The sequence below is a fragment of the Mytilus galloprovincialis genome, chromosome 9 (assembly GCF_965363235.1).
Source record: "Mytilus galloprovincialis chromosome 9, xbMytGall1.hap1.1, whole genome shotgun sequence".
NCBI classification, from domain to species: Eukaryota; Metazoa; Mollusca; class Bivalvia; order Mytilida; family Mytilidae; genus Mytilus; species Mytilus galloprovincialis.
The window spans coordinates 88,062,690-88,078,608 of record NC_134846.1 but is presented as its reverse complement, the minus strand read 5'-3'; the positions used below and the strand labels follow the sequence as shown (position 1 = coordinate 88,078,608).

Here is a 15,919-nt window from a genome sequence, read left to right as displayed (position 1 = left end):
AAATCCAAAGCTTATATAAAAGATGAAGAGCTATAATCCAAAAGGTCCACAAAGTATAGCCAAATTCGTGAAAGGAAGCAGAGCTTTGCATGAGGGAGATACAGTCCTTAATTAATGATAGTTTCTAAAATTTTATAAGTGCAAATTTTTATAACACCAAGAATCCGTATTCTATGTCTCGTTTAGAATCCTAAGTCATTACAAAATACATGAGACATCTGAACATGTAAAATTTCCAACAAAACAAATTCTAACAATTTCAAAACACCGTTCTTTAAATAAAGTAAATTCAACATGCATTGCTGCAATAAAAGTAAAATATAAACTGCATTTTTTTTCTTTTCACTAGAACCTGTGGCAGGACAATGGGGAGACTGGGGAGCTTGGGGGGATTGCATAAACCCTAATTCTGGCATATACGGAACTGGTATTTATCTACGCTCACGAAAATGTGACGATCCAGTTAATATATGTGGAGGCCATTATTGCAAAGGGGAAAATCAAACTGAAGGAAATTGCAGAGGTAAGGAATACTAGTACTTACAAAAAATTAACTTGAAAGTCAATCAATATTGCTTCATCCCAACTGATTATTTGCCTGAACCATAAGTTTCTGAAACATGAAAATGAATAGAAAAGCGGTCAATTTCTATAGTGTTATAACAAATACCTAATGAAAGCGTAGTAAAACAGATTTTGATAAGAAGAGAATTATTAGAATAAATTATAAATTATTGATTTATTGTGGTGAAAATTTAAGATATATGTTCAGATGCGATAAATTCTTTCAGAAAAAAAAACTAGTGTAATACAATTCAAAAGCAACAAAGGGTTTCACAACAACACAAGGAACCGAAACCGAATTATTAAAGAGGTTGTGCATCGACTGTTTTTCATGATTCATTTATAATCTATTAATTAATGAATGATCTGTAGTCATGGACAATCCTTTCACATAGAAAAATGTTGATTTCGTAATTAATTATAATTTTGTCAAAAAAATAATATTTGAAATCATAACAAAGGTTACAAAGATTTGGCTTTATAGCTCATTTAGGTAACATTTAGATGTAGGAAGATGTGGTATGAGTGTCAATGAAACAACTCTCCATATTTGTCTGTTTTATTTTCTAAACGCCAAGCGGCAGATAGCTCATGTGGATTCAGTATGAAAATTGAAGTAAATAAGTAATTTTACAAGTTGAGTCGATAGTGATTGAAGGACAGCAAATATACATCGTCTCTCTTTCTCGCTCTCTAATTCACTTTGGAAATAAATACTTTAGTTTAACTTTTTGCCATAATTATATTCTCCATTACATATTTTTGTTTTCAATACCCTTTAATGTATTTTTTCTGTAATTTGCAGAAGTGCCTCCATGTCTTACATACCAAATCTTTAGCGACAAATTTCTCAAAATAGAAAATGCTATGTCAATCTATACCTCAGCACAAGTAGATATATACCTTCTGACGAAAAACAAGTGTACAACGGCAACTATTATTCACACTTATTTTGCATTATACAAGATAACTAACATAACTGATAATACAGAAGTGCAGATTGGAGGAAATGAAATCAGTGTAAAGTTCAAGTTTAACCCAGGGCAATATGAAATAGGATATTACCGTTTGTATGCAAGAATAGGATATCCTGCAAGCATGACACACTGGATGGAAGAATCAATGTTTGTGAAAATAGAACAACCCCCACCTCATGCATTTATAAAAGGTGGAGCCGGCAGGACTATTGGTCAAGGACTCACAGACTTTGACGCTCGTTCTGTGTCGTATAGTTTAACTAAAGGCCCCGGTGATCCTTCCGGTCTTATTTTTTCTTGGAAATGTCTTAATTTTGTCACAAATAATATCTATAATCTTCTGCAATTTAATCTTGCACCAGTATCAGCTTTTAAGGATACAGGTGACTATAAAAAGAAATGGTACGAAACTAACTTTGTTCCCTATATAGAAAACAATGTCGCGTTTATCTATGCCTCTACACTTTACACCGTTATAGATAGCTTGCAAAATTCTAATTCCACATGCATGAATGGAAGCGAATTTTACGTCAAGGCTGTACTTTATAAATATCCTCCAACCAGAGAACAGACAGACGAAATAACAGAAGCCTACGAGAATTTTTCATCGACATCAATATCCAATACATGGAACGTGAGCGATGTTACAACTTCAATAATGACAACAATACAAACAACTGTAACTCAAGGGGAGGATACTGTTAGTACCTTGAGTAATATGACAACAATTGAGGCAATGGCAACAACAGAGTGGAGTACTATGATAACAATGGAGGCAATAACAACAACAGAGGAGACAACAACTCCCGGGCCTCTTTATGATCTGATAGCTCTGACGCGATTTTTTGAAATTGACTTTATGTATGAAATGCAGGCAAATCCTATATCCGAATTAGACAACATAACATTTGTCATACGTCCAGATAATAACAGTCTTGTTTTAAACGAAATGTTAGAATTTCTAAACGATTTATATAATGAAGAATCTGAAGCCTTTCTACAGGATACAGACGATTTTTTTGAAAGGTTATCTGACAGCTCATTAACTCTTGATAGTTTGTATAAACTACGTGAACTTCCTGGGTTGCCTGCAAGTGCCAATGCTGCATTTTTTGATAATTTACAAACATGGCTTCAAAACGCAAATGTGTCGAAAAAATTTGCATACGACCTGCGTGATTTGTTGGATAGCTTTAAACATGTTCAATCGAACATCAAAAATGCAACTGAGTTGGTGAAATTAATAGGAATCGAAGGATACTTAAAACTTGTCATTGATGAATCTGGACAATGTTTACTGACTTATCTAGTAAGCATTTTTAACGGATTTGCTAAGATTAACTCATTTAATTGGCATAAAATGGAACAGCAAGAAAAGTATTACTTACGCTGGCTAGAGGATGATCTGTTTCACTCTAGTGCCTGTAAAATGTTCAACGGAATCGCAGATGGAACCGGAAGTCTGAATGTTACCTCTCAAGATGTAGCAGAGGGAATGGGATTTTTAGTATATTTAAGGGTAGAATTCGAGGAGTCTATAAGTTACTTTATACAACATGCACAATCAGTTCCTGGGAATCCTCCCGTACTGGAAATAGAGTGAGTATAGTTCTAAGTTCCTCTTTAAAATAATAAGTGCAAGAAAACATTAAACAGAAAAAAATCTGATGAATGTTCTTTTATCCCAGAAGTTTTAATTTAAAAATCCCTCTAACAAAGTCGACCTTCACATGATCTATTTGTTAGTTCCCTACGATTAGAACGAACCAACAAGTGACCATTTTTCATCACTTGGAGTTCGTCGTACTTTAGCTTTTACAAAAATCTTGTTTTAGGAGGCTCGAGGGTATAAATGTTATTTATTACTTTATCAGTTGTTACTTTATCATATGGTACAAAAATCATTCAAATACATCAAAACATTTTGGCCCCGGATAACCTTTAAAATGTATATATCATTGGAAAAGCTCCATCTTATCTCCTTTTGTTGCAAAAATGCCATTTTTTGGGCATTAAAATTAAAATATATTTTTTAAATCATCGGTGATCTATACTTTTTATCATTTTTTCTAATAATCTGTACTTTAGTTTTCTCGTTTGAATTGTTTTACACTGTCGTACCGGGGCCTTTTAGAGCTGACTATGCGGTATGGACTTTGCTCACTGTTGAAGGCCGTACGGTGACCTATAGTTGTTAATGTCTGTGTCATTTTGGTCTCTCGTGGACAGTTGTTTCATTGGCAATCATACCACATCTTTTTTTTTTATATTAAACTAAACTCTTGTAAATTTTTTTGCGATTATTGTTATATAGTTCTTTTTTATTTCGATATAACCTCTTTTGCTCGTATTATTTCAACAGAAAAAAGTACTTTTAAAAAAAAAATGTTTCTTTCGAAGGCAGATTGTAAGAGTAAATGAACGGTGACCCCATTAATTTTAATTTTAAGTATTAAGTATAAGAGTTCATTTATAGAAAAATATAGCGAAATTTCTATATTGAGAAAAAAAAATATTTGGACCCGCGAGCCTCCTTAAAAACTACCTAATTATAGGATCTAGTTTTCGAAATGTGTCCGATTACCCCGCCTACTTATATGACCGACTTGGCTCAAATTTAAAATAGGGATATATGAAAAATCTGACATGTATAAAAATATTTCTCAGGGGTGGTGTTCACGAAGCTATCTTAGGATTAGGACGTGTCCTAAGTCTATCTTATGACAATTCTTTGTCCTAAGTGTGTTTTCGAAGCTCTCTTAAAATTATGATATATCTCATTTTTCGTCCTAACTTTAGGACACCCAATAAGGTGTCTTAAGATCATCATATCTTCATCCTAGCATAATAAAGTTTAAATTTCGCTTTTTGCTCATTATTTTACGTGAAAATTAACATGAAATGAAACGCACCATCGGTTATTAACTCGCATATAAAGAAATTGTGCATGATTTTAAACTTTGAACTTCGTGTTTCACGATACGATTACACTACAAATTTAATTCTCATTTCAAAACAAAATGTTTTCCAGTTTAAATTACAATCCTTTTTGATAGAATTACATTGGTAATTATGCATTTGATTCTATACATGGTATAATAAAATTCGTAAACAATTTTATTAAATAATTTCGGCATAAATAAATGTTTTATCAAAAAATTACTTTATGATTTAATATTTCGACTTAGGATATGTTTAGGACGTCCTAACATAAGATTCGCCTGAGAAAGCTTCTAGACACAACTTAAGAGTGTCCTAAACTGATCCTAAGTCCATCCTAAAATTGGTATAAGATGTGTCTTAGGACGAATCTTAGGATACTTTCGAGAACACCACCCCAGGTTTTGATATATCAAAGCTGAATTTTAAGACGACTAAGGCAACCCGTTGTTCGGTTGCTGACTCTGAAGTGGTCATTCTAGGGATTATTTTATGCTTTTGATTATTATCTTGATTATCATCATTTGTAATTTAAAATCATTAAATTTCCTTCTAAAAATACATTTTGTCTAACGGTTTTGATAGCAATGGGTTTCTGAGTGCATTATAAAATATTTAGGGAGCGTTTTTCGACATTCAGGACCAGTTGTATAACAAAACAGTATCAATTCTACCTCGCTTGATGTGCATTCTGACATATAATGTCTCTGCAATGATACTCGAGGCCAATGTATTTTACAATTCCGAACCTAATAAAGTCGTTAAACAGATGATCAATCAAACATGATCAACAAATGTAAACATTACTAATCCCTAACCGATGCATTAAATTCTAACATAATGTCGGACTTCCAAATGTTCTCTTTTGTAGATGCAGGTTGAATTGCATGAAGAAGACTGCTTTGACTTCTATAATGTCATTAAAAGCTACATGTCCCTTTTGTACGTTTGAACAACAAAAAGGATTTAAATTTTGGTGGAAAGTCAAAGATTTTGATATCTTTAGTAGAATATCAACAACAAATGATTACTGGCAATCGTGGATGTTATCTGGTAATCATATAAGCAATTTGATTTATTCATACATAGCATAGTCATTTCGTACAGAATGTGACTTTGATTAAATCTGGCAGTAATTTCTTGTTAGATGAAACGTAATTTACTCCACCAGAAAGTCACTTTTTGTTAGTTGCCATTTTGGTGAAATCTGCCGGGTAGTCAATTCACGTTGACCCTTTGATAAAAGACGTCAGTGGTCACATCTTGTTACATAACACTTTGAATACATTTGTGACATTTTTACCTATTATGTCAATGTTTTTCTCTCAAATTGTTGTGACAATAATAGAATTTTATGCGACTTTCATACAGGTGAGAGGTTTACTTAACTATTTAAATCCGGGTTTAATCATCTAGTTCCAATATTTTATCGAAAAGCCTCTTCCAAATCAAGTGTATGATATTTTTTTCAATTTTATTGGTGTGTTTGAGGTTAAGGTTATTCTTAGCTGTATCTTGTGTAATACAATTTTTTGGTTTGTCTTTTTCTTTTTTAGCCATAGCGTTGTCAGTTTATATTCGATTTATGAATGTCCCTCTGGTATCTGTCGCCCCTCTTTTGCATAAAACGTCTAAATTTGAGAACGTGATGTTATATCTAGACGTCGATTTTAGGAATAGATGTAAATAAGAGACATAGTGTCGATCTGAGTCTAATATATATGTAGGACTCGGAGGTGCGATGGTCTACGCCGAAGTGAGATGGTCCTTTCGCTGAAATGCGATAGTTTTTTTTTTATGGACATTGACGTTTTCAAAACAACTTTTTTTTCAACGAACGATTCAAGCCCCGAGCATTAAAAATATGTAAATCTAAGTCAGACAGTAAACCATGGGAAACAAGGCAGATCTTGGTCGGCAGATGAGCTTACTAGTGTTCGGAAGCATGTATAATACGTTCATTTTTTTATATATATAAATAAGGGCAGTTTTCTCATTTGGAATGTTTTTCATTATCATTTCGGGGCCTTTTATAGCTGACTATGTAGTATTGCTGAAGGACGTACGGTGACCTATAGTTGTTAATATCTGTGTCATTTTGGCCTCTTATGGAGAGTTGTCTCATTGGCAATCATACCATATCTTCTTTTTTATATTTGATTAGTACAATAGACATTTGCGCGGAACCCGTTTGTTTTATCGCGCTTGAACATTCCTTATTAAAACACGTCCTCGTAATCAAAACATCATACTTAATCTGAGCCATCATACAAATAGCAAATTAAGAATAAAAATGTTTGGATTGACCCGACTAGAAATCAAACCCGATCTCCCAAAATGCGAGGTTAGCAACGCTACATTAAAAATGTTTTAACTTCAGACCATCGCATTTTGCTAGTATACACTCCTCACAGTTAGACCATCGCATTCAGCGTACCCACTATCCCATTCAGTGTATCTACCAACAAGTTAGCGTTACAATGTTACCACCGCACTTCAGCGTGTTAACCAACGCACTTCAACGCTGACCATCGCTCTTCAGCGTGACCATCGCGGTTCGGAGTACTATCGTGGTTCCGAGTCCTACATATATACTACCAATAACGTAAAGTTCATGACGATGTTTAGATATAATTCTTATAAACAAATCATTCAGAAATCTATTGTTTGTAACAAATTCTAACATGACGTCCTTCAAACGCTTTGAGTACAAACCCGTGGTTAAATATGAATATATTGTTTGGATTGTTCCAATCGTACTCCCGCGTCATATGCTTTTTTATGAATGAGCTACCCGACGTCATAGAACGATAACATTAGAATATAAGCATTTTACGGGAAAACACACCCTTTGTTAAACCGAAAACCATCACAACAAGGAAACGCAAACAAACGATGCTAAAATGTGTTATATGAGCCATGTTTTGTATACATATAAGACATATAAATACACTTATATAAATTCCTCCAAACCCATATAAATGTGTTATTGTAAATAGTTTTTGCTGCCACTTATTCAGTTTACTCCGTTCTTTTACGTCAACTTAATAGTGCGTTTATTTTTTAGAACGGCAAATAATGCCTTTATCGCTCAGGGTCAAATATTTGTCATAAAGGGACAACCCGTGGTAAAATCACGATATATTCAAGCCCCCATGAATTATTTCTTAATTTAAATGATTGATGTCATTGCATTCTCAGAAGCAGATACTAATGCGTTTGTAATGCAAGCCAACGTTTTAAATGCTAGTGCTGGATACCTTATAGAGGCTCATATGCAACTTGCAACAGGGGAGAGGAGCATAAGTATTTGGAGCGTCAATACAAACATACTACCATATGGAGGATCTTGTGAGATTGAGGATGACAGCTGGGGTAAGCTGACTGGGATAGATTTTCTTTCTGACAGAATGCATTGTTTTACTTTTCTTTGACAGACGTGTCACTACGTATACATTATCCTTATCTTTTATTTTGAAGGCTCTTGTGCATTTTTGCTACTGGTATGAAAAAACAAGCTCTATAAAGGCTGTCAGAAATATTAAATATATAAATAAAGGAACTAAAAAAGATTTAAAACATCGAAGGGTATGTGTTCTTGTTTTCGATGTATAAGCTATTTGAAATTTGGTAAAAATGATTCTCTCTAGTTTCCCCATACATTTTCATATTAACACTTTTGTTTATCAAGGTGCATTATTTTTTTATTAAGTACATCCATGTTACGTTAGAAGAACTTTTTCAAATACAAATTCGGTATTCTAATGGAAAACCACCGTGACATTCTACTTGTGTTCTTGTTCTTTTATTAAAAAGAGACGTGTTTTATACAGGAGCTTTTTTCTTCAAACTTCGTAATGATAGCCCTTTCCTCAATGTATCTGCTCTTGTCGTAAATTGGATATGTATCATTTCTTGGTTCGTTTTAGGCTAAACATTTTACATACTACTATAGTATTCAAAGGTACCAGGATTATAATTTAGTATGTCAGACACGCGTTTCGTCTACACAAGACTCATCAGTGAAGCGCATATCAAAATATTTATAAAGCCAAACAAAGTTGAAGAGCATTGAGGATCCAAAATTCCAAAAAGTTGTGCCAAAGACGGCTAAGGTAATGATAGCTATAATATATAGCTGAATTGGTAGGGTACGAAGTTAGAGTCGTTGTCCATTATTTAGCAAACCCCAAAAAGTAGTGGTAGTTTGTTACCCCTATTTTGTTATTTGTCCATGGATTTATGAGTTTTAAACAGCGGTATACTACTGTTGCCTTTATTTGTGAAGCGGCTTCGGTTGGTTGAAAACCGGTTTTATTGTTTTGCAAACTCTAAATACTCTGTAGGTTTTTACATCATTAATTCTATGGCCCCCTGTTCTTCAAATTAGAACAAATACTTTAGTCATTTTTTGAGAATTTTAACATGTCAAATATCACTGTATCCTTCTTTTGTGTTTTTCAATTTCCGTTTAACTTTACTTGGATACATGGTACGATGGCGTTGAAGCGATTTAAATTGATATCTAGGACGTTAACATGTTGGTTTCTCATAAATATGAACCCTTGTTTGTACAAGACCAACATGATCAGCCGGATTATTTACTTCCTAGTTTACAACAAATATTGGTTCAAAATATACGTGCATCAGAAGAAGAAGCAAATATCGTTTTCAAGGTTTTGGTTTGACCCAACTGAAGATCTAGTCCACGACCCTCCGTAGTAGAGGCTGTGAGTCGTCTTCCTCGAGACAAACTGGTTTATAACTGATTGAATTATTCATTTTAACTAACATCATTCCTTATAATTTATTACGTTTTAGGGGAAAAGAAAGTAACAACTAATGGATGGAATGACGAAGGGTTTCGAACATCAACTGATACAAGTTATGACTGGAAAGAACAGCTGATGTATCGAATAGTTCAGACGAATTCGGAAGGAAAGGAAACACTTCTATATTACGGTTGTACGTTACATATGCATTAAGTAATGTCATTATGTTAATTATGTTTTTAGTATTATTGTCTAAATATTTTTAGAATATGTTTGCCTTATTTTACACAAATCAAATTTAGACTTATATTTTCAGATAGAGTTGTAAATTGATTTCAATCGAGTTTTACAAGTGAACATATTTTACACTGTGTGAGCTACTTATAAGGAATTTGTAATTAATACTGACATATAACACTGCCATTGCTAGAAAGAAAAAAGACAAACAGACAAACAATAGTACACATGACACATCATAGCAACAAAAACCCCAAATTGTGAGATTGATATAAAAATTGTGGGACAAATGAGTTATATTCTGGTGGCTTCTTTTCTTTATCTTTTCAATTTTGACCAGCCAAACATACTGAGAACAAGCAAAATCCATCTTTAATAAATGGCTTATTCGAATATGTTATTGTAGTAGAGGCAGAGAATTACATCAAAATAAAGCCTGGTATTGAGACAGATAGTTACAATGTTACAATTAACATACAGATCTATGATATCTTTAATGATTATACAGAATGTACCAAACATATTGGACAGGTAAGGATGCATAGCAATAAACAAAAACAAAAACACAGAAGCACATATTACAAATAATAAGATATAACCCTCGTATTTATCTTTATCTTACCTCCTATACATAAAGTGCGTTTTAATATTGTTATATAAAGGTTGTAGATAATAAATAGTTAGTGTTTGCATTATTTTTTTAGTGCAGACCAATTGATGAAGGTTCTTAAAATTGAACAGTTGAACACTTTAATATAGAAATAAGAAGCTGTGTTATGATAGCAAATGAGTCAACTCTAGTCTGAATTAAACAAATAAAGATAGTCGGTAAGATAAATTCGTTACATAGTGTGCTAGTAATTATAACCTAATATGATATATACGGGGTCAGTAAATTCCATATGGAGTTCGAGCTTCGCTCTCACCCCATATGGCATTTACTGACCACGTATATATCATATTAGGTCACTAACACACTATGTAGCTAAAATTAACACACAACAAACTATCCGACAGATATATATATATTGATAAAGATATTGATGTTAAGAAAAGAACAGACAGATATGCTAATAAAACAATCATCAAAATAAATAAGAATAATATGAGCGCAAAGATATGAAAAAAGAGATTTAATTAGAAAACACATAACATATCGTATCTTTATTAGATGTACAAACAGTTAACTAACAAACATAATGCATTCCGAGGAAAATTCAAAACGGAAAGTCCCTTTTCAAATGTCAAAATCAAAAGTTCAAACACATCAATTTATTATTGCACTTTCCAAAAAATAGATAAAAATGAGAGATTTATTATTGCAATTTTAGGAATATCTATATAGAGTGAAATGTGCCGAATATCATTGCGATATTCACTTAGTCGAATTATTTGGATTTATAAGGCCTCGAATTAGTTTATGAATTTATTGTACTTTTTCTAATACTTAAAGAAACAATTAACGACTGGAAAAAGTCAAGTAAAATTACAAAACTACCGGACTCTAACATAAACGGAAAGATCTTTATAAATTGTTAAAATCAAAAGCTCAATGAAATTAAACCATTGGAAAACAATTGTCATATTCCTGACTTGGTGTTATTTCTCTTTTGACCACCTAGATTGACTTTGATCTTAGTTTTCATTGCAATAATTAGTTCTTCCTTCTTAATGGATTTATGGAATTTTAACATCTGAAAATTGTTGACTCAAATTCATTAACCATTTTTTTCAATTTTCTTTTATTCCAAATCTTTGCGTATTTGATGAATTGCCTTTGTAAACCGGATAACAGTGACATTAAAGGCTGAATGTATTGAGAAACAACCAATCATTTCACTGTTAATGGGTAAATCTAGAGAATATATGAAAAGTAGTGGATTCTGTACAATAATCATCTTGATACTAACGTCGCTGTTTCATTATTGTTTAATAAGTCCATTACTTCTTATGTATGCTCTAATGCATATATTAAATTTTCTAAATAGACAAATATTTCAATGATAAGGAAATAAAAATATAGCTTCGTGTTGAAGGCCGTACTTTGACGTATAGTAGTTTCCTTTTAGTAAATGGAGACTTGGACGGAGAGTTGTCTCATTGGCACTTATTTGTTTTATCTATAACCTTACCACAACATTCGTTGAGGGTTTTATAAATTATCTACGAAAAAACAATTTCGTTTTATAATCGAAACATGAGCAAAACTATAATATTATTAACAGTTATGTACATTTTAGGTATCACCCAAATATACCACATCAGACCAAAATACTGTATCGTTATTCTTAAATTTATCGGCGGAAAGCGTGGATTATTACTGGAAAACAGGAAATGTAAAACAAGTTGCCATGAATGCAGAGGTTGCCGGAACACCCGTCACGGATTTGGTATGTTATTTTTCTAACATCAAAGTCACTGAGAAATTTGATTTGGTTTTTATGTAAGAATTACAAAGAATGTTTGTAAACAATATTAGAACTTGCACTTTCAGCGTACGTCGAATTTCAGTATTGACTGATATGTATGTGTTTGCAATTTGTAGTATCAAAACTTATCATATATACTAGAATTACAATTGATTAAGCCTGGCTCTCGAAACAAAGCAGTTAGTAGTCAAAATTAATATGCAAATATGATAACCAGTAGAATATAATATACAAGTATACAACAGTATCAACATATCTATCAAATAGGTATAATAGATACAGATAAGTAGTACTAAATCTAAAAAAAAAATAGCTAGTTTGTACAATGACAATTTATTTTAGAATTCAACTACGACAATATTTGATACTGAACCTGGACAATGGGTGAATATAGGTGTAGAAATACTGCCCGATGGTACAAATGTCACAAAAACATTTGATGAACTTTGGAATATGTATCAACATCCTGATTATGGAGAAGTCGACACACAAAGTGATATAATAAAGGTAATCATTGACCTTAAAAGAAAATTGACTTTGTTCAAATCAATTTCAATATCATTATTTATTTTCAAGTTTCAAAATGTTTCTTGCTTTCTGATACTGTTCTTTAAGAATCTTAATTGTCTACAGATGTTGACATATTTCAGTTAAATCAACCTTAATCAACGTCTAATAGCAGTCAATCAATTTGACAGATTTTTATAACGTGTTGTAGCCTAAAAATTGGTAGAACATTTAAAATTCTGTTGAAAAGTAGGTGTGATAATTTTTCAAACATTGGTTAAGATATTAAAGGGACATTTAGTACTCATTAGTGGAAGAGAAATAAATTCAGTAGCAAATATAAACCATACGAAAGACAAAACAGTACACAGAAACTAAAAACAGCGTCCTTGACAGCCTACTGAAAACATGGAAGACCTCAGCTGCTGAGAATTGATAACAAATCCTGCTTAAAAATGCGTTGTGTCAAATGGAATTTTGTTTTCTAATGAATAAAAATGGTACGGTTATTTGAGACTCCGTTTTTGTCGATTTGCCTTCTTTGCATTCAGATACGCTTTTAATTTTCTTATCATTTTCAGATTTCTCTTAAAATTGGCCAATTACTCTTTTCTTTTTAAATAGAAGGTGGTATATGTTACATGGCAATGAGTCAAATTATTTTGGTAGGTTTGCTTTTTCCGAATATTCATGTGTTAGTTTATCATATACCGAGCATATTTTTTTTTATTATGTGTGCATGAACCTTTTCCTCAACAGTATTTCAACTTATCGCTGTTGTTGTTTTTATTATTCCTTACATTTCAGAAATGCTCCGCAATTTTTCAAATAGAGAATTTTTTATGGAAAGGAGGATTATTGGTAATAACAACAGGAATAAACTTTATTAATCGACATGAAATGAAATAAAAAGGGTTATACAATTCACTATTGTGAATATTGCATCAAAAAACATATTTTTTATATCGTTATCTTTAAAAGTATTCGAATATATACACTTACAATATACAATGTTTTAACCCTAAACTCTAAACTACCATTTCAAAAGTTTCACTATAGCTTATGGTTGATCCAATTTATTTTAGCAATTGACAACTTTTTCTACGATTCTGGCTGAAACATCTAATGCAGTTGATGGAACATCCACTGTGAATTTAGACCAGGTTGCTAATAGTATTGGTACAATTATTGGAAACAAGCTTTTCACTGCAAATTCCTCAGCCGTATGTTTTTATTTATTATTCTTAACTAGATAAAAATTACGATAAAAACAAAGCAAAAGGAATCCCAATAACTAAAAAAAAGAAAGAACGCGAACGGCTGATGCATTACAAGGGCAGGGATTTTGTTCTACACATGTATCACCCGTCATGTTAACTCCAACTCAGACAGTATGTAAAAATCAGGATTTAGACAGCTTCGGTAATTCTTTCAATTTTATTACATCTGAAGATGCGATACTATCACAAGACATCAGGATATAGGTAGTAAGTAGAATATTAACTGAAATTTGCTATAAAGTATCAAATACTGTTACGTAATAATGTTGTTTTACATACCATAGGGTATCGGATTTGCCGATGAGAAAAAAAAATGTGCTATTATTCCTGGGTGTGTCAAACAACAAGAAAATATAAAAGTATTCATTATATGTAAGTTCTGTAGGAATTTGTACTACATTCTACTGAGCAATTTCAAGTGGGACATTCTTTTTTTAAATGATTGTAAGAACAACTCTTAACTGATCATCATTTAGTGAATAAAACTCATTAATCAAGATACAAAAAGTAAAATAACAAAAATACCGAACCCCGAAGAAAATTCAAAATGGTAAGTCCGTTATCAAATTGCAAAATTAAAAGCTCTAACGCATCAAACCAATGACAGACAACTGTAATACTCCTGACTTGGAACAGACATTTCTTGTATATAAACGTTAGTTTCCACTTATACTTCGCACATTTCTTTTATTGCATGAAGCAAGAAGCAGATGGGATAAATGAATTCGTATGATTATTGAAATCAAATACTTCAAATCATTTACATAGAAATTAATCATATTTCCTATGGTTTAAAATTACTTTTTTTCTCTGAAATCATGCCACTTAAACTACGGAAATATATATATGTATTCCACAAAATTCTGATTTCTCTCTTTTGCCGACTCTTGAATACTTTCTTTTAATGTGAAAAAAAGATTGAATGTTATACCCAACTTAAATCAAGGGGGCTGCTCCCTACAGAAATGAGTATATTTGGTAGATTATTAGTGTAAAAGGTATAGATAATTGTAAATTAAGAAAACATACACATACACACTGGCAAGATAGTAAAATATCGAAGTGTTTCTGTTGTTCTGATGTGTTTCCCTCGGTTTTAGTTTGTAACCCGGATTTTTTTATCTCTCAATCGATTGATGGCTTTTGAACAGCGGTAATCTGTAGCCGTAAGGGGTGTAGTTGTTTCACATCTCATCGTACTGCCTTCATCTCAGTACTTTATTTCAGCCAAATATTTGTGTTTAAAGTTCTATTGTTAGACTTACATATACATATTTATATTTTAATAATCTATGGTTTAAAAAATATATTCTTAAAAACATGGTAATTCTGTATTATGATAATAGTTGGTTTATATTTGTACAATTTGTAGTCCAAGGCATTTGAAGGAAATAAGGGTCTATTGGAAAAACTTGTAAAATTGACCAGTAATGAGACATATCCCAAGTATGAAGACTACATTTCTACGTGTCAAGGTAATATCTTAAAACTAAACATGATTTTTATAAATTGTGAACTGGCACTCATACCACATATTCCTATAACTATATATGATTTATGACATAATGAACTCCACGAAAAATTTAAAACGGAAATACCTTTATATTCTATTATAAAATGGACAAATCTAAAGCTCTCACACACCAACGAATGTAAAACATCTGACATTATTACAGGCAGTTTATTGTGTAGAAAATGTATAAACCGTGGCTGCGTTCAATATCGTAGAAGCTACGTAGTGCTAGGAAGATTTGGTCTAATGAACGTGTAGCTATAGACTAGTTGATACATAGATATTGATAGCAGCTACGAAGCCGCTACGTAGCTGCTACGATATTGAACTCAATCCTGGTTAAATGCTAGCTAATCCTCTCATTTCTATGACCAGCTTAAACAAACAAATTTGGCAAGTCTTCAGTGAAGAAATTTAGACAGTTTGCAGTTGATCTAAATATCTGTTAATTTTTTTTCGAAATAAAGGAAGGAATATGAAAAAACAAGAGTTTCTTTAGTTTCTTGATACTTATATAAAATATCCAGTATCCCTGAACCTATTTATATAGTAAGTTAACAGTTCTAAAACAAATAATATACACCCTCAAGTTACAAATATCGAACATGATTTTTTATTTTTAAAACGTCCAGTAGCAAAATTGTTCTCACTCCAATCACATCCCTCAATTAATGTGGTAACAAATACGATCATTTCAGGT

General features: G+C 32.2%; 1 protein-coding gene across 1 annotated transcript; it reads left to right on the top strand.

Moving 5' to 3' along the window:
• Positions 1–355: 355 nt before the first annotated feature.
• On the top strand, positions 356–15,477 carry LOC143046868 (uncharacterized). Its single transcript, XM_076219928.1, has 11 exons — positions 356–523; positions 1,370–3,140; positions 5,353–5,534; positions 7,683–7,856; positions 9,303–9,446; positions 9,897–10,021; positions 11,731–11,880; positions 12,262–12,426; positions 13,512–13,649; positions 15,079–15,181; positions 15,383–15,477. The coding sequence occupies exons 2-11, from the start codon at positions 1,432–1,434 to the stop codon at positions 15,475–15,477; spliced, it is 2,985 nt and encodes a 994-aa protein (XP_076076043.1). The 5' UTR covers positions 356–523; positions 1,370–1,431.
• The last annotated feature ends 442 nt before the right edge of the window (positions 15,478–15,919 follow it).

Bases quoted from the DNA above. Each gene is read 5' to 3' on its own strand.
- LOC143046868 (XM_076219928.1), top strand. From the start codon at position 1,432: ATGTCAATCTATACCTCAGCACAAGTAGATATATACCTTCTGACGAAA. The intron at 5,535-7,682 runs GTAATCATATAA...TTGCATTCTCAG, and splicing joins GCAATCGTGGATGTTATCTG to AAGCAGATACTAATGCGTTT. The intron at 9,447-9,896 runs GTACGTTACATA...ATGTTATTGTAG, and splicing joins AACACTTCTATATTACGGTT to TAGAGGCAGAGAATTACATC.